Consider the following 27,225-nt stretch of genomic DNA (forward strand, 5'->3'; position numbering starts at 1 on the left):
AGTGGGGCAAACTACATATTCATTAAATATTTTAATTAATACCAGATTATGACATCACCATTTTTAGTTTACACTACAACAGAAAGGAGATTAAGCCAATACAGTCAAAAAATGACTGACGAAGAATAACATCACTCTAGCAATTTCTCGTACCAGCATTTCCTTCACAGTAAAAAATGAAAGTCTAAAGCACCCTACAATACATTTTGAAAGAAGGGGGAAAGGATTATGTACATAAGAAGCAAAGTATGGTAAAACAATAGTCAAAAAGTTTACTTACTTTCACAGCCCATGGGAGCTCAGCTGCAGAGGTTCCACTGATTAGCAAAGGACTACTGGTATCATGCTAAAAAGGAAAATACAGCACACGAAGGGCTGAAATCCTCATATCAATAAAAAATGAAGAGGAAATCGTCTTTGGATTTAAACACTCAGACAAAATGCTGGATCTCAATATACAAAGGACACTATTTAACATTAACTCAAACTTTCACTAAAGTACAAATGAAACAAAAACTGAATTAGCTGTGTTAGCTGCATAAATGACTGTGGAGCACTAACTAAAACATGTTAAGCGTTATAGAATAAATCCTATTACACCTGAAATCAAAATAAAATGAAGATACAGTTATCTGAATGTAACAAAAATATTTATGGCCCTGGTAACTGATGACTTTTCCCCACAATATTTAAGGAAAGCAGACAGGGACAAGCACAACTTAAGATTTCTAAGTCACAAGTACAGGAACCTACCAATAGCATGTGCAAGTTATCATGTTTATTTCCGTGTAGAGACGGTTATATTTGAAAATGTTTACTAATAGTATATAGTTAGGCAACAAATCCTTAAATAACCCTCTGACTCCACAGTTAAACTCAGAAGTATAGAAATTCTCAAAACTGATGTTAAATTCATAATACTTAGAACAAATACTTTTAAAATACTGAATTTTAAAAACAAGAAGAGCTATGAAACTTGTGAAAAAAGCAGTAAGGTGGGGAGGACCAGCCCTATCAGATATAAATTATCAAATATGATCAATGAAACAATATGAGATCAACATACAGATAAACAGATCAGTGGATATAAATAGAAAAACCCAGAAAAAATAAATACGTATGAGAATGTCATGATTGAGGTGGCATTTCAAATAAGTATGGAAAAGACTGATTATTCAATAAACATGGTAGTCATCTTGAAGAAATGCAAATTTGAATCCATACACACCTTACATCAGGATTATTGTCAATGTGAACAAAGAAACCATAAAAAACAAATTCAAATAATTCATTTACATTAAATACAATATCTTCTTTATGGGAAAACAAATTACCACAAAGTCAAAAGACAAATAGCAAACTGGGAAAAAATTTTTGCAATTCATATAGACAACTGTTTCCCTAATATATGAAGAGCCTCTTGAACTCAATAAGAAAAGACCAATAACCAAAGAAAAATAGGCGAAAGTTATTAACAGACATCTCACATAAAGACAATGTAAATGGCTCATAAGCATGAGAAAAACTACCCAACTTCACTTTATAAAACCAAAAGGATAAATTAAGACTGCACTGGTCACCTATCAAATTTACAAGAAACAAAAATTTGACAACAGTAGGCTAGAAAAAGTACACTCAACCAACTGCTGGTGGGACTATGAACTAAAACAACCACTATAGAAGACAAGTTATTATAAGTGAAAATTACAATGCAAAAACTTTTGAAACAGCAATTCCACATCTGAGAATTTATACGTATATTTCTGCACATGCAAAGTGACAGATTCAAGGTTTTTATTTATTGCAGCAGTTTTTAAATAATAAAAGACTGGAAACAAGCTGAAAGCATATCAATAGGAAGTTAAATAAATAAAAGTAAACAGGAGCAAGGAAATACTACTTTCTAATCATGTGGTATCAGTTTTTAAAACACAATTTAAATTTAAAAGCATTTCTTACAAATCTTGGTGGAGGAACAGCCAGGTTCAAACTACTTAGTGAAACCTCCAATCCATTCTGGGCACATGCCACAAGACGCAAAGCAACAAAGAATTCCTGAGAAAGAAAAGTATGACTGTTAAGAGCATTATGCATCTACCCATTCACCCATCCATCCATCTATCTACACATATATCTTCAATCTGAAAATATAAAACAATTCACAACTACTCCAAAATTTTTATGTCTCAGTGAATATAATAGCACACTTGCTTTAAAAAACAATTGCTCTAAATATAAGAAGAGCTCTATGTACAAAGATATTCCTGATATAATAAACAGCAAAAAATATTAATATAAATGAGAAAATAAACTGATATACACGATATGGGAAATATACCAAGATTAATAATCATATTTCAAAGAATATTTAATGATGGTAGGAAATGATTTTATCACTTAAGAAAAAGAATCTTAGAAAAAAGTCTAGAAGAAAATAAAAGGTTATCAAAAGTCATATCTGGATTTAAGATTATAAATTTTGACACTAGAATAATCATTCTAATGATTCAGTCACTGTTATTCCAGAAAAGCTACAAAGAATAACTATGCAACACCTGAAACAATTATGTAACTGCTTGACTTCAAAATACTTATAAATCTCTCCCAATAGTCCTTCGATTTTTGGCATTAGAAGCCTTAGTTCAAAATTTAATTAGTAAGTGGGAAGACACGGAAGCAACTTGTTTTCAGCTGATCTCAGTTAAAATCAAGTCTCAGAATAGGCATAACAAAAACTTTTTACTCCAGTCATGATTACTTACAATTTGTCAATACTCTAGGTACAGCTGCTGATTCTCAAATCTCCTGTTCTCACCTACAACTTCCTTACTCAATTCATAACCTACTCCTAGAAACTTGCAGGTTGTCTGTTCATACAGTATTTCGTCTTCACTAATAAATATCTTGAAAAAATGCTATTTCAAGATCTCCCTTCCTCTTTTCATTCACCACCTAAGCTTCTATGCAATTTGACTTCAACTCCCACCATTAGCCAGAGAAACAACTGTCACAAATTCATAGCTACAAAATACAACAGACTCTCAAAAAAACAGAAAAAAACGTCAACCTACTTGTTCTTTTGGCAGCCTGGACAGTATGATCTTCCCTGAAGCTCTCCTCTACTAGCACAACTTCATAAAGCTGTCTGAGTTCCTCTCTGACCTTCCAAGTATCTTCTGTTGGAGTCCTGTCTCCTCCCATCCTTTAAATCCTGAACTCTAAATAACCCTTTTTCTCTTGTCATTCTGCATGAGAATCAATTCTCTTAGATAATCAAGTCCACATCCCTGATAGTATGGGTGGGTTCTAAAGTGAAATGATACTGCACTGAATTCTAGTTCTACTACTTGTTATGAGGCCTTAGCCAAGTTAAAAAAAAAAAAAAAAAAAAAAAACCTCTTTAAAAGGGGGGCTAATTCCTTACAATGTACTGTAAGGAACAAAATTAAAAACCACACTCTAGGAAGAAAGCACTATCACTTTTGGCTCATAGAAACTCAGTAAGTATTGGGTTATGTCCTTAATTTCATATGTTAATTCAAAAATCTATTCCTCCAATGCAAACATCAAAGTTTAACTGCAGATCCATAAAACCAGCCACCTGGATATAACAAAGGCAACTCAAACTAAACATCCGAAGACTAGGAGAAGCAATGAAGAATTTATTTTACTGTTAAGTTCCTGAAGACAGGGATCACATTCCATCACATTTACTTCTGTATCTCCAACGCCTGGCTCAAAACAGGTACTCAACAAATAATCTGCTGACTAAGTCTAGAGCACCCTGGATGCTCACATGAATTTAGTTTTCCAATGTCTCCAAGGCATCAAATCGGCTCTTCTGGCCAGGGGGTCCAATGAGGACCACAATCTAGCCTTGGAATCTGGGTATTCTGACCCCTCATCTAATTTTTCCATCCTTTTTTCTCAGTCAGCTTCAGTTATACCTATAGGGGGAATTAACTTTGAGTAGTAGTGCTCAGCCAATGTATCAGCATGTAGCAAGCTTTGAATTTAATCCTGTAGAACTCTGAAATCTATCTCCAACAAGTGAAACTTAATTTAAAGTATTCTAATGGTGCCTAATACCCACAACCACTTTCACATATTTCTGGCCCAAGACTGACTTCTGGCCTGTAAACCATTTTTTGGTTTATATGTTAGCAATAAAACTAGACCAGAATACACCATACTTAGATTTGATTAGCCAAGATCTTCCCTTCAAATGTATAAGGTAATACCATCTTAACACATAAATAATAAAATCCACTTTTATTTATAACCCTGAACACATAAGAAACTTAGTAAGATACAAAGAGTAAAAGTCTCCCTGAATAACTAAGAAAAATAAATCCCATGTTATTATTTGAATGTATCCCCCAAAATCCATATGTTGAAAGCTAAACTCCCCAAAACAATGGCAGAGCCTCTGGGAAGTACTTAGACCATTAGGATAGGGCCCTTATAAATGGGCCTAGTGCCTTACAAAAGAGGGTTGAAAGAAATTACTAGCACATTCTGCCATGTAAGGATAAAGAAAAAGTCTGCAATCTAGAAGAAAGTTCTCACTAAAATCATGCTGGCAATTTATCTCAGACTTCCAGCCTCCAGAACTGTGAGCAATAAATTTTTGCTGTTTGTGGTATTTTGTTATAGCAGCCCAAACTGACACTCCAGATCTAATGTCACCAAACTCTAATCTTTGGGAATTAGGTACTTTAATGTCTAGTGATTGGAAGCATTTTCTTTATTATAACACTTGTCCTTGCAAAACCCTAATTTTGCAAAAATGAATTTTTAGTTTAAAAATACAAAAAACTGCTGGCTATTTTTTATTCTGGATCACTCAAAAATTGCTCATGTCAGTCTCCGAATCTTACTTGTTTGTTCAGGATACCTTTCCCATCTGTGTCAGCTAAATCCCAGATCTGAAATTTAGAAGAAAGAAAAGTATCAATCTATATTTAAAACAAAAATCATCTTACAGATAAATAAAATTCCTGCAATTGACAACCTCATGCTCTTTGGTAGTCAGATTTAAGAATTGTAGAATTAAAAGCAGAAAGAAACTTTGACGATCACTTAGTGTAACCTTACACAAAGATATTAAGGTCCAATGAGGTTAAATGACTTACTCATGAACATCCAAGACATCAGGGAAAGAAATGAAGCCCAGGTTCTAACTTCCAGTCCAATGATTTTTTTCATTGACCCAACCCAGGTTCTAAGTCCAGTGCTCTTTCTACTAGAATATGCTACCTTGATTTTAGATCCTTATTAAGATGATATTCTTTCTTATGGATAAGCTGAAATAGTTAATGTTTATTTGTGAATAATAAAATTATTAATGATTATTTTTCAGGGTTGAATACATATCAATATCATACATAAGGATTTATAAGGACATCAAGCCAAGAAAGGGACTTTCTACCTCTTTGTACTCTTTCCTAAGCCTCTCATCTCCTACTCTATTTACCACATACTCAACACAGTTAAGAGACAGTTTTAATAGAGGAAGCAGGGAAACAGCCAATTCTGAGTGGGTGGCAAGGTTCCCAGTCTGCACTGTTTCTCTCCACAACACTCAAATGTACTATTACTTCCTCATTTCATTCTAAAAAGTAATTTGTTTTCTAAAAATCTAAAAAACACCATATTTTTCAAGATGATAAATCACTACATCAGAAATTCCCTTTGGATCACTGTAACTGCTTTCATGACTCAGTTCTAAGTTTCTTGAGATGTCTTTTGAATTTTATCCAATTTATCTATACTAATAAATATTCATTATATCTAGTTATGGATACAATGAACAAATACTACCTTTCCGAGTATCAGGTCTGGAAGTCCTGATTTTTTTAGGAATACAGCAGCATCAGAAGCCAATACCCTTCCAGTATTGCCCGTATCAACCTGAAAAAATACAAACCATAAACTGACAAAAACCATAAAGACAAAATTAGGATTATTTACCTGCATTCCTCCCTATGATTTGAGAACTGAGTTTTTCAAAAAGAGAGCAGGAATCCTCTCATTAACAAAGGCCATGTAATATTCAGTTCAGTTCAGTTCAGTCACTCAGTCATGTCCGACTCTTTGCAACCCCACGGACTGCAGCACGCCAGGCCTCCCTGTCTATCACCAACCCCCGCAGTTTACTCAAACTCATGTCCATTGAGTTGGTGAGGCCATCCAACCATTTCATCCTCTGTCGTCCCTTTCTCCTCCTGCCTTCAATCTTTCCCAGCATCAGGTATAATGCAATATTGGAGACCCATATGAGAAGAGTACCATCTAGAGAGCGCTGTCCATCTACAATGTGTTTTTTATCATGCCCATTACACAAATGATAAAACTGGAGCTTGGGGAATTCCCTGGCAAACCAGTGGCTAGGACTTGGCGCTTTCATTTCTGGGGCCTGGGTTCAGTGCCTGGTCAGGGAACTAAGATCCCATAAGATTCCACAAGCTATGCAGCATGGCCAAACCAAAAATAAAAAAACTCCGAAGCTCAGAGGATGTCAAACAAATTAGCGGAGTCATAATATTAACATATATCTTCTAATTCCAAGTCTTCTATAGGTGCCATTTAAATTTCAATAAACTTGAATGGCAATAGAGAAAAAGAGCAATAATTTCTGGAGAGGTCTTCTGATAAATGTAAATAGCTGCACAGTTATCTGGTGGGTTTTTTTTTTAATATCTTTAAATAATTAACTTCTGCTTTTATACTTACTCTTAAGAAACTGCAACACTTTTTTAAAAAATCAAAGCAATATCAGTTCTAAAACTAGCAGTGATTCTATTATAAACTTTAAGTAACATTTAAAAAACTGCTAAGTTCCTAAAGCACATTAAGGGAAACACATCATTTTAACTGATGGGGACTTTCCTTTAAGACAGAATGAGGTCACCAAAAACAGAAAAACAGTTCAAAAAAAAAAAAAAAATGATGACTCTCACTTCTGTAGAGATTTCCTAAAGTAAAGTTCTATTTGTAAAAAATGAAAAGTAAGTTTTAAAAAGTCATGGGAAGAGTAACATGATACTAGGATATTTGTGAGCTGGCTGTTTTTCCACTGTATGGCAAAACCAATACAATATTGTAAAGTAACCTCCAATTAAAATAAATAAATTTATATTAAAAAAAAGAATTAAAAGATTAAGTTTACTAAATCATATACAAAGCATTCCAGACAGACCAAACCCGGCAAAGAAGCAAAAGAGAAATCCTTTCTTTCAAGTGCTAGAACATGGGATAAATCAGACACTCAGCAAACAGGAAAGAATTGCCCAACCCACATTTTGGGTAACAAAGAAGAACAAAAACAGTTAGGAAATCAGCCTCTAGAATTCTCCACAACTCTTTTCTTTGCCTACTCTCTGACAAGGGTTGGAAAAGAAAAGAAACATCTCTCTCCCCAGATAGCCCAAAAACAGAGGCACTGAGGGGAAACACTGATCAAACTCTGAAGAAATACTTATGCACTCTATTCCAGTAAACAATTTTACTATCTTCCATTCTTTTGGCTACTATAATAATTAAACATAGCCATTCAGTCTTTGTCATCTACAGGCAGTTTCTGTCTGCCTAAAGGCTCTGCCATAAGCTACAGGGCACCTCTTCAACAAAGGAAGAGTCTCAGAGCCTCATGGAAAGAACAATACCACATACTCTGAACTATTAACACTTTAAAACATAGACTGTTGGGTAAAGACTTCTAGGCTGACATCACTTAGGCAACTTTCAAACTATATTGATAGACCAAGTCAAAATTCCAGGACTCTGCATACTGGAAGTAGATATATCTCATGAAAGCAAACTCCTAACCCAAGATGCAGGAGAACACAAATTACACAGAGCTGAATGAAGTGTTATGGAAAACTCAATTAGGATTTTTTATGTGCCGTACTGCTGGTATTATTTTTACTATTCTATTTTCTAATGGATACGTGGAAAAGCCCTTTCTTACTAAATTATCCCTCAATTTAGCAGGCGCTGCTTTGGTAAACTGAATGAAATACTTTTCAATGGTATCTGTTTCTTCACTGACCCTTCAGAAATCAAAAACCTTTAATGAATGTCCTTATCTTTCACGGCCATATAGTTATAAAGCTAAATAACAATTTGTTCTCCTTTTTATCAGGATATAGTTGAGTAAACCTATTATACAAAAACAAGGCCATATTTGAAATGATTCTCTTTCATTCAGATAGAACAAGACACTATTAAGGATCAGGGACTGACTTTACGTAGAGCCCAAGTCTACCAGGCCCCCACATGAAGACCAGCCTGCTACACGGTTTGTAAGATCCCAAGTGTCTCAAGCACTAAAGCAAGGTTACTCAGAAGGCCAGGAACCTTAGCAGATATGGGAAATCCCAAGATGAGGTAAATTCACTCAAATTTACATGTACTGCATGTGAAATAAGAAGTGAATTTCTAAAGTTTGGATCTTAGTCTCAAAATAGAAGAATATAACAAAAGTTTTAAGCAGAAACTTATTACCTGGCCTTAGAAGTTGTTAAATAATAAGTACACGGCTTTAGGCTTGCAAGTCACACAAGAAGACCTATAGCGGTTCATTAAAACTTGCTGCAATTATGTAGACAATAGGATCAAACATAATGAGACCAGCCTTTTCAGTAATCATGATCAGAAGGTGAAGAAATTATAAAGAAAAGTGATTTGATATTTGGAAATGGGCAAATAATACCATCTATGCTTTCAGAAGATTATCTGATCTATGGTTTGTACCTTTGACTTCTATGAACTAAGCTATTTATTCTATACTCTGTAGGGGTAGAGGTTAAATTATATAAAACTGATAGCAATGCCAATGATTCCTATCCATACCAAAGAAATTAATTTTCTCTGATGGAGAATATAAATCTCTGTAACTCATATTCCCATTTTTACATCTCACTAGTTCTCTCAATAATTAATGAATTAAAAAAATCTTTAATACATGTTCATTTTATATTTATATGAGTGTTAAGGCTTCAACTTCATGAAAATTAAACTCTAAAATGTCTTTAAAATAACAAAAAAGTAATTTCTAAGTAACTTATAAATTAATTCAAATGTTTGTATCTGGATGAATATATCTAATGCTACATGGATTTTTAAGACAGATATTTAAGACAAGTGTTTGGTCTTAATTATCTTTCCTTAATTGTTCTGAAAACCTGTTAAACACATTAATCAAAGTGGGAGATTAAAGCACAAGAAAATGAAAACAAGAAATGTCAAATTTATTCAGCTGGCTGAATACAATCGGGAGTTGAAAGTATATTCTATAAAAAACAATCATCTTACCTGTCTATAGTATTTTTCATAAAGAGGATTTCCACTTGATAACTAAAATAAATAAATAATTAGAAATTAAATGCTATTCAATGACTTTATTAATATAATTACATTCATTCAACAGATACATGAAATAAAGATAAATACAATTAATATATCCATGATTTCAAAAAATTCAATTTTGTTTCTTTTGGGAGAAAGGGAGAGTAAATAAAGGCAGCCATGTAGATTACCAAGAATTAGGTAGACAAGAAACAAAACAGGAATTTTAAAACTGTTTTTGATATCAGAACTCTTCCTCTCATAAAATTTTACTCAGAAACTCAACATTTAACAAATTATGGTGAAATGATTTGGTTTAAAAGCAACTGAGAAGCCCAAAACCTTAAGAGTTCATCCTCTGCCCAAGTCCCCAAAGTACCAATGAACACAAAAACCACTTCAATAAAATAGTCAAGTGAATATACAAACTAATGAACCAAAAAAAAAAATGATATTAATAATAGATCTGAAATGCTTGTAGGCAGGGAGTGGTGTTCAAGTCACATGTGTGTGTGGCTCACTCAGCCATGTCCAACTCTTTGCAACTCCATGGACTATACCCACCAGGCTCCTCCGTTCATGGAATTTTCCAGGCAAGAACCTTCCCAACCCAGAGATGGAACCTGCGTTTCTTGTACTGGCAGGCAGATTCTTTACCACTGTACCACCTGGGAAGTCCACTCAATTCATAATACAGTCTAAACGGTTCCTTGGTCAGCTGATGAACAGATATATTATCTCATCTGAAAGGCAGCTGAGGAGTATCAACATTTGAAGGCCCAGGTTCACTTGTACATGAATGTGTTTAACAGTGTTCTGGAATTGGAAAGGAAATACAGGAAGGTTTCATGAGGGTGACACCAGTGCAGAAATCTGAGGTATAGGGGAGTACGGGAGATGGTGATTCTACACAAAGGGATAAATGCAATCAACAGAAATCTCAGTTACATTTGTCGAGAATAGTAAGGAGTTCTAAATGGTAATAAGGACTAGAGATAAGATTATAAGGGGTCCCCAACCACATTCTGGGAGAAGGCAATGGCACCCCACTCCAGTATTCTTGCCTGGAGAATCCCATGGATGGAGGAGCCTGGTAGGCTGCAGTCCATGGGGTCGTGAAGAGTTGGAAACGACTGAGCGACTTTACTTTCACTTTTCACTTTCATGCACTGGAGAAGGAAATGGCAACCCACTCCAGAGTTCTTGCCTGGAGAATCCCAGGGACGGGGAAGCCTCATGCACTGCCGTCTATGGGATCGCACAGAGTCGGACACGACTGAAATGACTTAGCAGTAGCAACGACATTCTGGTCCTTGGCCTATTACGACCTAGGCTGCACAGTAGGTGGTGGGGGGCAGGCAAGGGAGCAAAATTTCATCTGTATTTATAATCACTCTAGTAGCAGGAAAACATGCTCAAGGGTCCTTCCAATTCGGCATTATGGTGAGTTGTATTATTACTTTATTATATAACACAATGTAATAATAATAAAGCTCACAATAAATAAATGTACTTGAATCATCCCAAAACTGTCCCTCCACCCTCCACTCAACCCCTCAATCCATGGAAAAATTGTCTTCCATGAAACTGGTCCCTGCTGCCAAAAAAGTTAGGGACCGTTGTTACAGAAGACAAGTGATGAAGGGCTTCACCTCCCATGGTAAAAGTAAAGAAAATAACGATGGAAAAGAGGACACACTCAAGCACCTAATACTAGTTAATGCTAATTAACTACGTGATTATTTGTACATGAAGAGGGAAAGTAGGATGGCATGCAGAGGGTTACTTAGGACAAAATTTTAATGACCCTGTAGAAGACCTAAACACCGGCAATGGTGAAAAAGGGTTTGGTTTGAAGAAAAACAGGACTTATTAAGTAGATGAAGAGACAGGAGAAGCTTAGAAAGAAATACAAAGATAAACAGGGGAAAAGATCTTCAAACATCAAAGTTGGGCCTATAGTCTTAATGGGCACAAAACTAGATTAAGACCAACATGTACTCAGTGCCCACTCTGAGAACACATTATACTAAGTGCTTTATAAATACTACCACACTTAATCCTTGTGAGTCATACATTATCTTCCCAGTAAGTAAATAAAGAAATGTCGTGTGAAAGTTAGTTTTACTTGTCTAATTGGTGAGGCAAGAGTACCCTGTTGTTTGGTCAAATTTTTTTTAGATGTGATTAACATTTAAAGCCATAAAGCAGATTATCCTCCATAATGTGGGGAGGTCTCATCCAAGCAGCTGAAAGTCCTAAGAGAGAAAGACTGATCTCCCCAAAGGAAGAAGTAATTCTGCCTTGAGATCACCTTCAGACACAACGGCAACATCAACTCTCCCCTCAGTCTCCAACAGGCCCTGCAGATTTAGGTCTTGCCAACCTCCACAAAAACATGAACCAATTCTTTAAAATTAATTGGTCAGTGTGAGTGTCTGTCCTACTGGTTGTTTCTCTGAGAACCCTAACACACCAAGTTTCAGAGAGGTTACTTGTCCAAGCTTTTAAATGGCAGAGTCTGGACTTAAATTCAGGTCTGTCCTACTCTAAGCACCATACTCTTTCACATTACCAAGCTGTTTCTCAAATGCCCTGGTTTGCTCAGGAAAGTACAATCTCTTGTCTCAACATCCCATGTGGTTTACCACTTGTCTCACAGTTTTCACTTCCTGGAATGAAGTATATTTCATTAATCACTATATTAAAATAAACCAAGATGAATTTAGAACACCTCTACTGTATTCATCTATTTTCTGGCCAAGCTAACAGTGTCTAAGTGTTCTAACCACTTGAACAAGTGATGAAATCGTAAAAAGGACCAGTGGTAATTCCACCTTTCCCCTGACTCTTCAGAGATAAAACATTAACACGTTTTCAGGGACACCATGCAGAAGACAGAGAAAAGTATTCTCAGACACAAGCAACCATGGACAGCTAACTCTTTACATCCTTTTGAGACAGTAGAAGAAATATCTGACGCTGGTGCTCCTGCTAACACAGTCAGTACAGTGAGATGTGCGATGACCTGCAACATGCACCAGGCCGCTAGCCAGCGAAGTAAGCGAGAAACTACAGGTGAGGTACAAATGAAGTATGTGTGAGGAGTCAACAGTCTAAAACCTCAAGGTGGTTTTGTCATTTATTGTATGGTATAATTCTAGAACTGTTTATTTTGTTGCTTGACAATCTTTATTATCACCCGATAAATCCTTTCAAGAACAATTAGCTAAAGAGAAGAAATTATACGTTTAATACAAAATTATGTACTAAAATTTCTCTAGAAAATGGATAGATAATTTGGATAAAACTTCTGAGGCTACTTCTATTTATCATGGCACTCTAGTGGCATCAGTATTAATGAGTTAGCTGCAAATGCCAAAACTTACAAATGTTTACATATATCCACAGTTAAAATTTTAAGGATAAAAAATGGTATTGAAAACAAAACAAAAATATAAACACGGAAATATGTGTTCCCTACTTGCAACCTGTCATCAGATTTTAAAGGCTAGAATCTTTCAAAGACTGACTTTATAATCCCAACCTAAGTGTCTCACTACTGAATCTTTTTGAAGGCAAGTCCTCTAATGATTGGTTGCATATTGTTCAAAATCAGTGGGAAATCTTTAATCAAAGACTAAAGTTCAATGAAAGAAAGATTAAAAAAAAAAAACTTCAGCTATTGAAGCTTTTAGAAAATACAATTATTAGAAAGAAAATTTGCCAAGGCACTGAAACATCCCTCAAAAGCAATGTTAAGTACCGAACAAACTGAATGAGTTCAAACAGAATATGAGATTTAATTAAAGCAATGAATTCTAGAAGTTTCATCAAAAGTCTTCCTATTTTTAACTATATAAATTTATATTCTGTACTAGAATGAAATGAAATAGGAGAGTACGATTTTACAGCATCTAAATTTAAAGAAACATGTAGAATAATGATTACACATCTGTTTCTAAAAACATATTAGAGACAGATACATCTAAGAAGCTGGCAAAAAAAATATGACTATTACCCAGAATAACTATCCTGCTTTTGTTTCTATTCTCATAATCAATGTCAGTTCAGTTCAGTCACTCAGTCGTGTCCAACTCTTTGTAACTCCATGGACTGTAGCACACCAGGCTTCCCTGTCCATCACCAACTCCAGGAGTTTGCTCAAACTCATAGCCATGGAGTTGGTGACGCCATCCAACCATCTCATCCTCTGTCCTCTCCTTCTCCTGCCTTCAGTCTTGCCCAGCATCAGGGTCTTGAGTCAGTTCTTCACATCACGTGGCCAAGGTATTGGAGTTTCAGCTTCAGCATCAGTCCTTCCAATGAATATTCAGAACTGATTTCCTTCAGGGTAGACTGGTTGGATCTCCTTGCAGTCCAAGGGACTCTCAAGAGTCTTCTCCAACACCACAGTTCAAAAGCATCCATTCTTTGGAACTCAGCTTTCTTTATGGTCCAACTCTCACAGCCATACACGACTACTGAAAAAACCACAGCTTTAACTAGACGCACCTTTGTTGGCAAGGTAATGTCTCTGCTTTTTAATATGCTGTCTAGGTTGGTCATAGCTTTTCTTCCAAGAAGCAAGCACCTTTTAATTTCATGGCTGCAGTCACCACCTGCAGTGATTTTGGAGCCCCCCAAAATAAAGTCTGTCACTGTTTCCATTGTTCCCCCATCTATTTGCCATGAAGTGATGGGACTGAATGCCACGATCTTATTTTTTTTAATGTTGAGTTCTAAGCCAACTTTTTCACTCTCCTTTCACTTTCATCAAAAGGCTCTTTAGTTCTTCTTCACTTTCTGCCATAAGGGTGGTGTCATCTGTATATCTGAGTAAAGACTATTTTGTTGTACTATAAAACAAGTATTTTATAAACTTTTATTTTTGAAAACAGACAGAACTATTTTACTGATCTATATTACATTTCAGTATAATAAAACCATTTTGATGGCAAAAAAAATTTCACAAAACTTTAAATACTTGTAATGTCCCTTTCATCTCAAACATGTCCCAGTATGAAAAAAAAAGTATATATTCAGCCTACTCCCAAAGAAATGTATAAATACTCTGCTATAGAAAAGAGCTTCATTGCTTACTACATAAATACATTTGAGAAGGCATTAGCTCTGTAAGTGATTAAGTACATTCTGTGCTGATCAACTATACTAACACATTACAGCTAAGTGAGAATGGAGAAAAGTCATCCAAATTGCCAATTCACTCATCAAGTAAGATGATCAAAGAGTGTGTTTGGTGCATCTTGGTAAAATCGTCTTTTTCTTTTTAACTGAAATATGATCATTTTAGATTTTAAAAAAATCACATAGATACAACACACATAATGAATGCATAGAGAAAAATTTTGAAAGGCATAGCTAAACTGGCAACAGTGATGACCTCTGGATAATGGAATTACAAATGATTTTTACATTCCTCTTTATACTACTCTATGTTCTCTGAAAATATTTTCTATAATAAGCACTTCCTTAATTTTATAGAACAAAACAATTAAGATATTTTTAGCTTAGGAAAAAATATAAAATCCAAAAATGTGCCATCAGTATGCAAAATTATATATGAATACTTAGTAACTAATTTCTAAAAGAAAACTTTTAAACTAAAGTTATCAAAAGTCAAAACCTGACTTAATTTCTAATATTATAATTTGAAGCAATTATTTATTCATTGGCTAGGTCATAAACATGCATCATTTTTCACAAAGTAAAATATTCATAAATATCTGAAGAACCCCTTCTAAAGAGTCAACATTATTTATTACTACTCTGAAAAAAATCTTAAGGGCTTGAAAATAAGACATTAGGAAGTCAACAGAATGTTTTAAAAAAAGAAAAAACCCTCACACAGGCTTAAATTCAAAGCCCATTTCACTACTTCTCAGGTAGACCATGAACAATTTATCTCCTCTTTGAAAAGCCTGCCCACTTATCTGTAAAGTGCTAATAATATCTATTCTTCATAGGTTCCCAATTAAACTAACTGAATTAAAAAGAGATGGCTAACTGCTCCCTAATATCCTTTACTCTTTTCTTTCTTTAATAATAATACCCCTAAACCTTACTCAAACATGCGGACACCTACCAAAACGTACATTTCTCATCTTTTGCAATCTCGGTTTCTCTCAATGAAACGTGAAAGGAAATAACTTGCCCAGCTCTCAGGTTGTACACCTACAGGGAAGGAGAATGTCTTCTACCTCCCAGCTGTTTCTTCCAGCTGTCTAGAAGGTAGATATGGCTGTGAAACGTGGAGGATCTACCCAGACTGTGAGATGGAAAACATGGTTGAAAATAAAAAGAGCAACAGAAAAAAAGGGTCTATGTCTCTGACACTATCATGAAGCTGCCATATCAGCCCTCTAGTACTTATCTTACTTGGACAGTTACTTGAGAGAGGTAAATTCTCTCCTGTTTAAGCTACTGAGATTTTGGCTTGAACCAGTATCCTAACTAATGCAACGAAAACCAAAAAAAAGGAAAAAAAAACAAATTTTACTAAGAAAAAAGTTGTTATAAAACTGTTATATCATCCTAAAATCTGGTAGGTTGTATTATAATTCTCATTTATTCTCCTCTTACAAGAATATTCACTGCAGATGGTGATTGCAGCCATGAAATTAAAAGACGCTTACTCCTTGGAAGGAAAGTTATGACCAACCTAGACAGCATATTAAAAAGCAGAGACATTACTTTGCCAACAAAGGTCTATCTAGTCAAGGCTATCATTTTTCCAGTGGTCATGTATGGATGTGAGAGTTGGACTATAAAGAAAGCTGAGTGCAGAAGAGTTGATGCTTTTGAACTGTGGTGTTGGAGAAGACTCTTGAGAGTCCCTTGGACTGCAAGGAGATCCAACCAGTCCATCCTAAAGGAAATCAGTCCTGGGTGTTCACTGGTAGGACTGATATTGAAGCTGAAACTCCAATATTTTGGCCACCTGATGCAAAAAGCTGACTCACTGGAATAAGACCCTGATGTTGGGAAAGATTGAGGGCAGGAGGAGAAGGGGACGACAGAGATGGTTGGATGGCATCACCGACTCAATGGACATGGGTTTGGGTGGACTCCGGGAGTTGGTGATGGACAGGGAGGCCTGGCATGCTGCAGTTCACGGGGTCACAAAGAGTCGGACACAACTGAGCGACTGAGCTAAACAAGAATATTAACAGCCCTGCCTGTTGCCATGTGACTTACAGTGCCTCTCTGTGAGTACCCTACTATTGGCTTGGCCATGTGACTTACTCCGGCCAATGAAATATGAGGAAGTTCCAGTTACAGGTAGAATTTTTTAGGGCTACTGTGTGTTTCCACCAGCTCTTGCTCTTTTCTCTCTGCCAAGAGAACAGTAAGTCATGAAGAAGGGGTGCTCCTTCGGCCTGGATCCTGAAAGGAAAGAGAATCATGGAATAGTACCATAGCTGACTATGGGGGAACCTGTAACCTTCCAATTTGTTGTTGCTGTTCAGTCTCTCAGTCGTATCCAACTCTCTGTGACTCCATGGACTGCAGCACACCAGGCCTCCCTGTCCTTCACCATCTCCCAGAGCTTGTTCAAACTCATGTCCATTGAACTGGTGATGCCATCCAACCATCTCATCCTCTGTCCTCTCCTCCTCCTCCTTGTCTTCACTCTTTCCCAGCATCAGGGTCTTTTCCAGTGAGTCAGTTCTTCTTATCAGGTGGCCAAAGGATTGGAGCTTTGCATCAGCTTCATCATCAGTCCTTCTAATGAATATTCAGGATTGATTTCCTTTAGGATGGACTGGTTGGATCTCCTTGCAGTCCAAGGGACTCTCAAGAGTCTTCTCCAACACCACAGTTCAAGAGCATCATTTCTTCAGCGCTCAGCGGTTCAACTCTGACATCCATACATGACTGCTGGAAAAACCACAGCTTTGACTATACGGACAGTTGCAGGCAAAGTACCACTTAAAATCTTTTTATTTTTATTCTCTATAAAAATTTAAGTAATGATTAACAATTTAGTACTCGTGAACATTTTCTAAAAGTGTGATAAAGCACATGATTTTCTGGGTAACTTGCCATGCAAGTATATTTGACATATTAACACAAAAAATTTCAGTTATTTTTAATTCAGCCATCTAATTAATACTCCATTTTCAAGAGATCTGAGGAATCAGAAGGAGAGCTAAGCCCTACATCCTTTCAACTACTCCACCACAACCACTACCACCACCCCTCAAATAATGGAACAGCTACTCCTACAACCAAAGTACCAAATCAACACAACCAGAAGAGCATGTGCTTTTACACAGCTATGTTCACATGTGACCGACTTGCAGGGAAGGAGACTAAAACCTTCTGAAGACTCGTGATGTCTTTTTTAAAAGACTTATGCATTTCACAATATAAAGGAAAATAGGCTGGAAATAAACAATAAAAGGAAGAGGACAAGAATTTTTAAAAAAACAGCAATAGTGATCAACAGCAATCCAAACTGACAAAGGAAATAGCAATCAGAAGCTGTCTGAAGAGTCGAAAGCAAGTTCAGTAAAAAAGAAATTAAAAAGGAGCTGGGTATAGAGGGTGGATAGAAGCAAGTCATCTGAGCAGTCCTCACTTTAGAGCTGGCGGGCAGGGGCCCAAGAAAACACAAGCAGCCATCCCAGCAGTTCCCTTAGAGAATATACAGTATAAACCCTCAACTCTGTTATTCATAACTCATTTAATAATTTAATAAACATGGATTAGAGACCTTTTAGAGACAGAACAATAGGTTTAGGTACCTGGGGTTACAAAAACTATATAGGGCCTCTGCCCTCAAAACTGCTCTCTTTTGCAACGCTCTCTTCTGCAAACATCTCATGTTTGTTCCATAACAAATCATTATAAATTGATGAGTCAGCTAGCAAAGACCTAGGAGCACTCTAAGAAGAGTATTCTAAAAAAAGTTTTCAAAATCTGAATTTAAGAATACATCTGCTTTGGAGATTATCAGAAATAAAAGATTACGGGGACTTTAAGTAGACAAAAGAATTTCAAAAGAGAGTACAGCTATATACTACTGAAAAACAATGGATTATTAAGAGACCATACCAGCAACTCAAACCAGTAAAGGAGTAACTTTTGTCAAATCCAATTCAACCTGACCCAAAAATCGGGGTGGCAGAGTGACAAAGAATGAATACAAAGGCCAGTTTTGGGTCTGTCATCAGAAGACAGTGAGTCCCACATACACTATTCTAGCCAGCCCCAAATAAACAGAAAGAGGAGAGGCATTATCTTTAAGCACGAATGATATGTGGATTTATAAAAATTCAAGTAAGGAACAAGTGAAACAAAATAATCACTTCCTGCACTTGTACAGCACTTTACCTTCTACAAAGGACATTCACAGCCTCATCTCTCATGTCCTTTTTCTACACGTCTGGGCAACCAGATGATAACATCAATTCCCCTGGTTCAAATACTACACTTAAGTTGGTGAATATCGTATCTTTAGTTCTGACCTCATCTCTGAACTCTAAACTTATATACCATCTACTTTATATCTCCACTTGGCTATCTCCCAAACATCTAACAAAACTTGTATATTTTTTTTCGCCAAGAATCTATTCCTCTCCTACCACTAACCATGTATGCACAAGCCAAATAATCTGTCAGCATGTCCCTCATTCTCAATTTTACAATCTATCATATGCAAATACTATGAACTCTAATTCCAAAACATACATTGAACTCATCTACCTCTCTCTGTAGTGCAGTTCATATATCATCTTGACTATTAAAACATTTAATCCATCCCCTCACACAGACTGCTGAGTGTATGTAAATATAAATAAGAACATAACATTCTTCTGTTTAAACCCCTCCATGGCTTCTCATTTGAGAAAAAATTAAATCTAAACTCCTTGACAGGGCTTTGAGTCCCTGCATGATTTAGCTTCTGCTCACCTCTCCAGATACACTTAGGGCCACTAACTTTACTGATATTTCAGTTCTTCTAAAAGAGCAAGCTCTGTCTCAACTCAGTCTTTCCACATGTCATTCTTTGTTCCTGAAAACATAGGTGGTGTCTTCAATTTTTTTAGGACTCAGCTTAAATGTTACCCACTCAGAGTCCTATACGGATCATCATAAAATAGGCCCTTTTTAAATTTTCTACTTCAGCTTTGCTTGTTTCCTTCAGAGACCTGTTACATACTGTTTTTATTTTGTCTGTTTGTTTCTTCATTATTTTTGCCCTCACTATAACATTTGCTCCCCATGAGAGGAGAAAATCACACCTATCTTATTTCACCATCAAATCCACAATACCTACATATGAACGTCCTCAAAAAATATGAAGTTTATGAGCTGAATAAATTATTATTTGTGCAATTCCTTCTCGCAGTACATTCTCAAATACTGCTGGGAGTATAAATTATTTCACATTTATTCATAACCTAATACTTGCCAAAGACTGAGACAGGCATCATGATGAATTACACAGTCCTTGTTTTCAAGGGCTTTACTAGTCTAGTACAGAAAGAAAAAAGTAAGCAAGTCCCTTTTTCCTCAATTTCTGAGAATGTTCTCTCTACTTCCCTACATCCTCTCCTGAGGAGAAAAGCCAGCCTTTTCTCAGGATGCTACCTCCAACCCCCTGCTCTAACTGAAACAATCTCTTACCTCCCTTGAAGCCCTCTCAAACGGCTGCTGTCCAGTTTTAACTTCCTGACTATCTCAGGTTCCAGAAATGGGATTAAAACCCTCTGCTTCCCTGTGAAGCTTGTCCACATTGTCTTTGTTTTTAAAACAAAGACCAAATAAAACTCTGCTCTCTTGAGGTGTTTCCTTTTCAGCAAAATTACTATCTCCCTTTCCTTATCACTGTTATATTTTAACCTCCTGGTTTTCTCTACCTCACTCACCTGAGGCTATGGCACATGACTCATTGTATTCTTCTCCACCCTAAACCTCCATCAACTGGTTGACTTCACCATAAACTTGGATAGCCCATCCAACAACTTGGATTTTTACTTCCTTGATGCCCTTAACACCAATCGTCTCTTCAAAACAGAGTTTTACAAAGTACCACCAATGTGGATATATTATGGCCCCAGTCATCCTGTTACTCCCATAGTAACCTCACTCCTGGCTCTTCTACCTTTATCCAAACTGCTCTATATTCCAAACCACTATTTCAAGCATCTTGTTCTCCAACCATAACCTTCTCTTTCAAGTGATCTTCCTTTGACCTTTGTAAGACTTCTTATCCTTGGACCCTTTCTGTGACCCATCAGACTAAACCATCTCTTTGCTTTATGTCCCTCATCATTCAGTTTATAGCCTATGGTGCATCATTTCAATAATCCTCTTGTCAATAATCTAAATTCTCTTGTTCTCTTTTAGAACACACAAGTACAGCAAAACTCCAAACCTGGATGAACCCAACTATCCTCCTTCTTTGAGGCTGAGCCTAAAAAGTCATTCAACAGGACAGATTGGTATAACTATAAATTCATGACCACTGCATTAGTTTGCTAGAGCTGCCATAATGAAGTACCAAAAACTGAGTGGCTTTGGAGAACAGAAATTTATTGTCTCACAGTCTGGAAGCCAGAAGTCCAAAATAAGATGCTGGCAGGGCCAAACTCCCTCTGAAGGTACTAGGGAAGGATCGGCTCTAGGCTTCTCTCCTATTTCTGGTAGTTCCTTGGCATGTGGCAGCTTAAGTCCAACCTTTACATGACATTCTGCCTACATGTGTGTCTGTGTCAAAATTTCTCCTTTTGATGTAGACGTCAGTGATTTTGGATCAGCAGCCCACTCTATTCCTTGATGACCTCCTCTTAAATAATTACATTCATAATGACTCTATTTCCAAGTAAAGTCATATTTCTGAAGTATTGAGGGGTTCAGATTTCAACATATAAATTGGGGGGGCACAATTCAACCCATAACAATCAGTAACCTCAAATTTTTCTGCCAAACATACTCTTCAACCCCCTTTCCATACTGACCATTCCAAGAAGATATGTGACTTTACTCCAACCAGAGAAAATCACAGTTCCTCTGTGGGAGCTGCCAGAAGAGAGGCCCTCTTTTCCACCACACGTGGAGTTACAAAGTCTATAAACCTGAAGCTTTTAGTGCTTATTTTAGTGTTATAATGGGAAAGCCTACCTGAGACTGGAGGCAAGATATGAAAGGAAAACTGAGTAGTGGTATCACTGTGACCCTAATACATCTGAAGCCAGCTCTACTCTTAGACCTATCAGTTAGATAAGCTAACATACTTCCTTTCCACTCAAGAGAGAATTACCATTCCATGCAGTTGCCACTTGCACGAAAGTGCTCTGATGTAAGAATGAGTAAAACTGGCTAATAAAGTGAGTTTTATACTTCCTGACTGGTATTTGGAGCCACAGAGATCCAAACAAAGAATATAAATCAACAGAAATGCTTGCCAAACCCTTACATATTACACACCTAACATTTTCAAAAGTATATCCACACAGCCTTTTTTTTTAAATCTCAAGCATAATTTGAAATAAACACCATTTACTAAATAAGTTTCTTAAAATGAATTAAGAAACATTTTTTTGCATGTTTATTAGTTGTTCCATTTCTCATTTCCAAAACAGCAAAGAATTTGGTAAAAAGAATTTTCATCAATGTAATAACTTACAAAATAGGAGAGGGCAAACTCTCAAGCGTTTACTGTCGATATCCAATTGGGTGGGATATTTAATAGGCCAGAACTAATAGATTTGATTAGTAGAGCTGACCTGTACTAAGTTGAAGGTAAACAAGCATGCTAAAATTTAATACAGTCAAATAAGAGTAGATTAGATAGGGAAAAAAAAAAAATAAGCTTTGCACAAATGAGACAAAAAATTTTTTTCACAGTTAATGGAGCTCCAAGAGAACCAAAAGAATCAGCAATGAGATGCTGCTTTTCAAAAAGGCAAGTTAGGGACTTCCCAGGTAGTCCAGTGGTTAGGACTTACTTCCAATGCAGGGGGCATGAGTTTGATTCCTGGTCAGGGAACAAATCCCACATGTCATGCAGTGTGGCCAAAAAACAATAAAATAACATGTTTTTTAAATGCAAGTTAAATTATCAAGTACAGACTTAAATACACAACATTTTAAAATCATATATGTACAAACATTGTCGTTTTACAGCTTCACAGTAAATAACATATACTAAATCCTTTTTGAGCATTTCCTATACAACAGGTACTAGTCTTAACCACTTTACCCACTGAGTTCATTTAAACTGACAAGGCACATAAAATTATATCCATTTTACAGATGAGGAAAATGAGACATTAGTAAGTTGAATAACTGACTCAAATGCACATACCTATTTAAGAGTTTGGAGAAGGAAATGGCAACCCACTCCAGTACTCTTGCCTGGAAAATTCCATGGACAGAGGAGCCTGGTAGGCTACAGTCCATGGGGTCGCAAAGAGTTGGACACAATTAACTTCACTTTCACATTTAAGAGTTAGCACCAGTATTGAAATCTAAGAAGTCTGATTGCAGAACTTTAACTCCTAACTGTTAGGCTGTTGCCTCTATTATATTATCTTTACCATCATTTAACAGCACCTTTCATATGTACTCCATCATTTGAATCTCCAGAACAGAGAAGTATTACCGTAATTCTAAAAAACCTTTAGTTTTAAGGCCCACCTTCCATTTAAGACAAAGTGAAAATGAAAGTCACACGGTCCTGCCCAACTTTTTGTGACCACATGGACTATACAGTCCATGGAATTCTCCAGGCCAGAATACTGGCATGGGTAACCTTTCCCTTATCCAGGAGATCTTCCCAACCCAGGGATCAAACCCAGGTCTCCCACATTGCAGGCAGATTCTTTACCAGCTGAGCCACCAGGGAAGCTTTAAGACAAAATACAGGTAACTTGAACAATTTTTATTATGAACCTATAATTGCGTACATTTATCCACTATCTTCCCTCTACTATCACAATCAAACATTAAGTCAAAGCAGTGTTTTGCAGTTTTCACTGTACAAGTCTTTCACCTCCTTGGTTAAATTTATTCCTAAGCATTTTATTCTTTTTGATGGTAGTATAAATGTACTTTTATTATTGTTATTTTCTTTTTGCAGCATATGGGATCTTACTTCCCCAACCAGAGATTGAACCCATGCCCCCAACATTGGAAGCAGGGAGTTCTAACCACTAGACTGCCAAAGAAGTCCTTGGAATTGTTTTCTTAATTTCCTTTCTGAATTGTTTACTGCTAGTGTATAAAAATGCAGCTATGTGTTGATTTTGTATTCTGCAACTTTGCTAAATTTGTCTATCAGCTCTAAGAATGTTTTCATGGAATCTTTAGGGTTTTCTACATATAAAAAATTCATAATAGTATGGAGGGTCCTCAAAAAATTAAAAATAAAACTGCCATATGATCCATCAACCCCACTCCTCAGTATTTATCCAAAGGAAGTGATATTGGGTTATCAAAGAACCCGTGTACCAGAGATCTGCTATTCCACTATGTGCTTATAGTTAACGACACTATAACACACACTTAAAATCTTGTTAGGGGGCAGATCTCACGTTATCTACCACAATATATATTTTTTAATCATGTTATCTACAAACACATTATTTTACTTCTCCCTTTCTAATCTGAATGTTTTTTGTTTCTTGTACTAACTGCTCTGGTTAGAACTTCCAGTACCACACTGAAAAGAAGTTGGAAAAGTAGGCATCCTCATTGCACTCCTGATCACAGGGTAAAAGCTTTTAGTCTTTCATTGTTTAGTATGATGCTAGCTGTGGGTTTTTCACATGTAACCTTTATCACGGAGGAAGTTCCCTTCTATTTCTAGTTTGCTAAGTATTTTCATCATGAAAGAGTGCTGAATTTTGTCAGTGCATTTTCTGCATCAAGATGTTTTCCCTTCATTCTATTAAAGTGCTATATTGACGGACTTTCATATGATGCACCATCCTGGCAACTATTTCATTGTCTTTTCCCGGTAATAAACTGAAAAGCCAGGAACTACAAAGCATCCTTTTTTAGTCAAATTGAACCTTTGACTGGAAAAATATGGTCAGCTTACCTATACCATATCACGAAAAGATCTGTTGCTTTTCAATCCATAGTTTAGTAAAATAGTAGCAGTTTGTTACCTTCAACCATACACATTCCACCCATCTGTTATTTGGCCTACTTAGCAAACTGGAGCTTTAAGGGCTACAGTACATGGGGATGTGAAAGAGTCAGACACAACTGAACAACTAAACAACAACAAAGCAAACTTCTCTTTTAAAATGTAAATACTGGCAGAAACCAATACAACACTGTGAAATAACTGTTGTTGTTTAGTTACTAAGTCATGGCTGACTCTTTTGCAACCCCATGGACTATAGCCTACCAGGCTTCTCTGCCCATGGGATGTCCCAGAAAAGAATATTGGAGTGGGTTACCATATCCCTCTCCAGAGGATCTTCCCGATCCAGGAACTGAATCCGTGTATCCTGCATTGGCAAGTGAATTCTTTACCACAAGGGAACACCATAAAGTAATTATCCTTCCATTTTTAAAAAATACAAATATTGCTCTAGGGGTTGTCTACTGATCATTCATGCAGACTATGTAGAGAATTATCTATACCAAGATTTGCAATTGCTTAACCTCCAGGTGGAAGATAGTAGGACCAAGAATTTCTACTATGAAGTTGGAGGAAGGGATAATTTTGGCACATGTGTATAGATAATACTTATTCAGTCTGAATTTCAAGTATTCAGTGTAATTATTAGGCCACACGTCTCAGCCTCTAGTTGAGAAAATGTAACTCTAGTCGGAGCACTTATATGAACATTAGACTTGATGTGATACTGCTGAGGGAAAGCAGTTAAGGGGGTTGCTGCTGCTGCTGCTGCTAAGTCGCTTCAGTCGTGTCTGACTCTGTGCGATCCCATAGACGGCAGCCTACCAGGCTCCTCCGTCCATGGGATTTTCCAGGTAAGAGTACTGGAGTGGGGTGTCATTGCCTTCTCCGAGTTAGGGGGGTTAAGAACATCTAATATGATCTGTTTTGCTTAAAGCTCCTAGTTCATGGTCTATCGGAGTATTATACAAATATGGTTTATACTCTATCATCTATGTGATTCAGTAGAAGACTCAAGGTTAACATACTAACATATCATTCATTCAAACAACTGCTGATATGTTATTATACTAGGCACTTCTGATACAGAGATGAACAAACAAAACAACTTTTTTGCCCTCCTGGACCTTAATCTTCAGATAGAGGAAAAAAAGAAATAAATTATAACCCAATGGTTAAATACAAAAATGAATTTGATGCACTAAGCTGATGGTCAGACAAAAAATTATTCAAATAAACTGTACTTACAATCATTATTATCAGGCAGAAACAAGTACAAAGAGAAATATACTGAGGAAATAAAGAGTAAAAAAATTTGGCTATTCATTCATTACTCATTTAGACATCTCTTGTATTCCTTTAAACACTGATTCATTTAGACATCTCTTGTACATCTATATGCCTAGATGCTGGGAATAATAAAATAAGTAAGAAACTATAGTCCCTGACATCGAGAAGTCAGTCCAGTGGGGAGAAAAAGACAGTAACAACAATCCATTGCAATAAGTATATCTTCACTGTAATAAGTACATCAAGAGGGAACAAACACTATTGCTATGAGATCAGTGATATCTAAAAGAGACATAATCAGAAAAGTCAATAAAAGTCATGTCTGATTATTTCATAAGAAACTAAGAAAAAGCTGAGCAAGACACAAGTGACACCTAAACTAAATCAAAGGAGCCAGTCAAGCAACTGCAAAGAGCACTCCTGTCTCAAGATTCCTCTACTTGTTTCCTCCACCTAGAACATCTCCACAGATAATCATATGGCTCACTTTTTATTTCATTCAGATCTCTGATCAAATGCTTTATTTCATTTGATCTCTGATCAAATCATCCTCAGAGAGGCCTTTCTGACATGCTATCTAAAGTGTCACCTTATGGTGCTCTTACCTAATCTGTTCTATTGTTCTTCCTAGCTCTTATCACTATCTTACATCTCAGTGTACTCAGTGCTTAGCTGCTCAGTTATATCCAACTCTTTGCAACCCCATGGACTGTAGCCCACCAGGCTCCTCTGTCCATGGGAATTCTCCAGGCAAGAATACTGGAGTGGGTTGCCATGCCCTCCTCCAGGGTATCTTCCCAACCCAGAGATCGAACCCAGGTCTCCCGCGTTGCAAGTGGATTCTTCACCATCTGAGCACAAGGAAAGCCAATTTTCATTATCTGTTGCTACTGGTCTCTCTGACTAGAAATATTAATCCATGGGGCCAGTGACTTGTCTTGCTCACCATATGGTGTCTTAATTATATAGTACTTTGCAGATAGTAGCCACTGAGTATTTATCAAATTAAGCAAAGGAAAGCAATGAATTTCAGGTACAGCAAAAAACATGTAGCACAAAAGTTTGAGAAATGGGTGATGGCTGGGTGCTCCTGACCAATAATAACTGTAGTAGCAAATACTTATATTTATTAAGGACTTACCATGGACCAGGCACTATTTATTCTCAGCACTTTACTTGTACAATCTCATCTAACTTTCACAACTCTTTAAAGAACATACTCTTACTCATACCTTACATATGAAAAAAAACACAGGGAGAATAAATGACTTGCCAAATCCAAAGCTAGCAGATGGCAGAACTAGAATTCCAAGCAATGCAGCACAAGGCCAGAGCTCACTCTCTTGACCACTGGCCTCCAAACACAGGAAACTGACAACCTCTCTGGGTTGTTTTCATGGAAGGAAAGGAGGAAGGGAGGGAGGGAGGAAAGAAAAACCTATTATAAGCAGTCTTTA

General features: G+C 36.6%; 1 protein-coding gene across 9 annotated transcripts in view; it reads right to left on the reverse strand.

Moving 5' to 3' along the window:
* The window catches only part of EPS15 (epidermal growth factor receptor pathway substrate 15), a 148,158-nt gene that overhangs the window by 106,847 nt on the left and 14,086 nt on the right, over window positions 1-27,225 (reverse strand). For 8 of the 9 annotated variants that reach the window (XM_060408937.1, XM_042247911.2, XM_060408930.1 and 5 more), the window contains exons 2-6: window positions 9,319-9,360; window positions 5,824-5,913; window positions 4,881-4,928; window positions 1,960-2,055; window positions 281-346 (exon numbers count right to left, since the gene is read on the reverse strand). In XM_060408937.1, the coding sequence (XP_060264920.1) occupies window positions 281-346; window positions 1,960-2,055; window positions 4,881-4,928; window positions 5,824-5,913; window positions 9,319-9,360 (342 nt within the window). Of the gene's footprint in view, window positions 1-280; window positions 347-1,959; window positions 2,056-4,880; window positions 4,929-5,823; window positions 5,914-9,318; window positions 9,361-16,617; window positions 25,539-27,225 lie in introns of those variants that run through there. The other variant, XM_060408943.1, reaches the window with a different exon arrangement.

The sequence above is a fragment of the Ovis aries genome, chromosome 1 (assembly GCF_016772045.2).
Source record: "Ovis aries strain OAR_USU_Benz2616 breed Rambouillet chromosome 1, ARS-UI_Ramb_v3.0, whole genome shotgun sequence".
In the NCBI taxonomy this organism is placed as follows: Eukaryota; Metazoa; Chordata; class Mammalia; order Artiodactyla; family Bovidae; genus Ovis; species Ovis aries.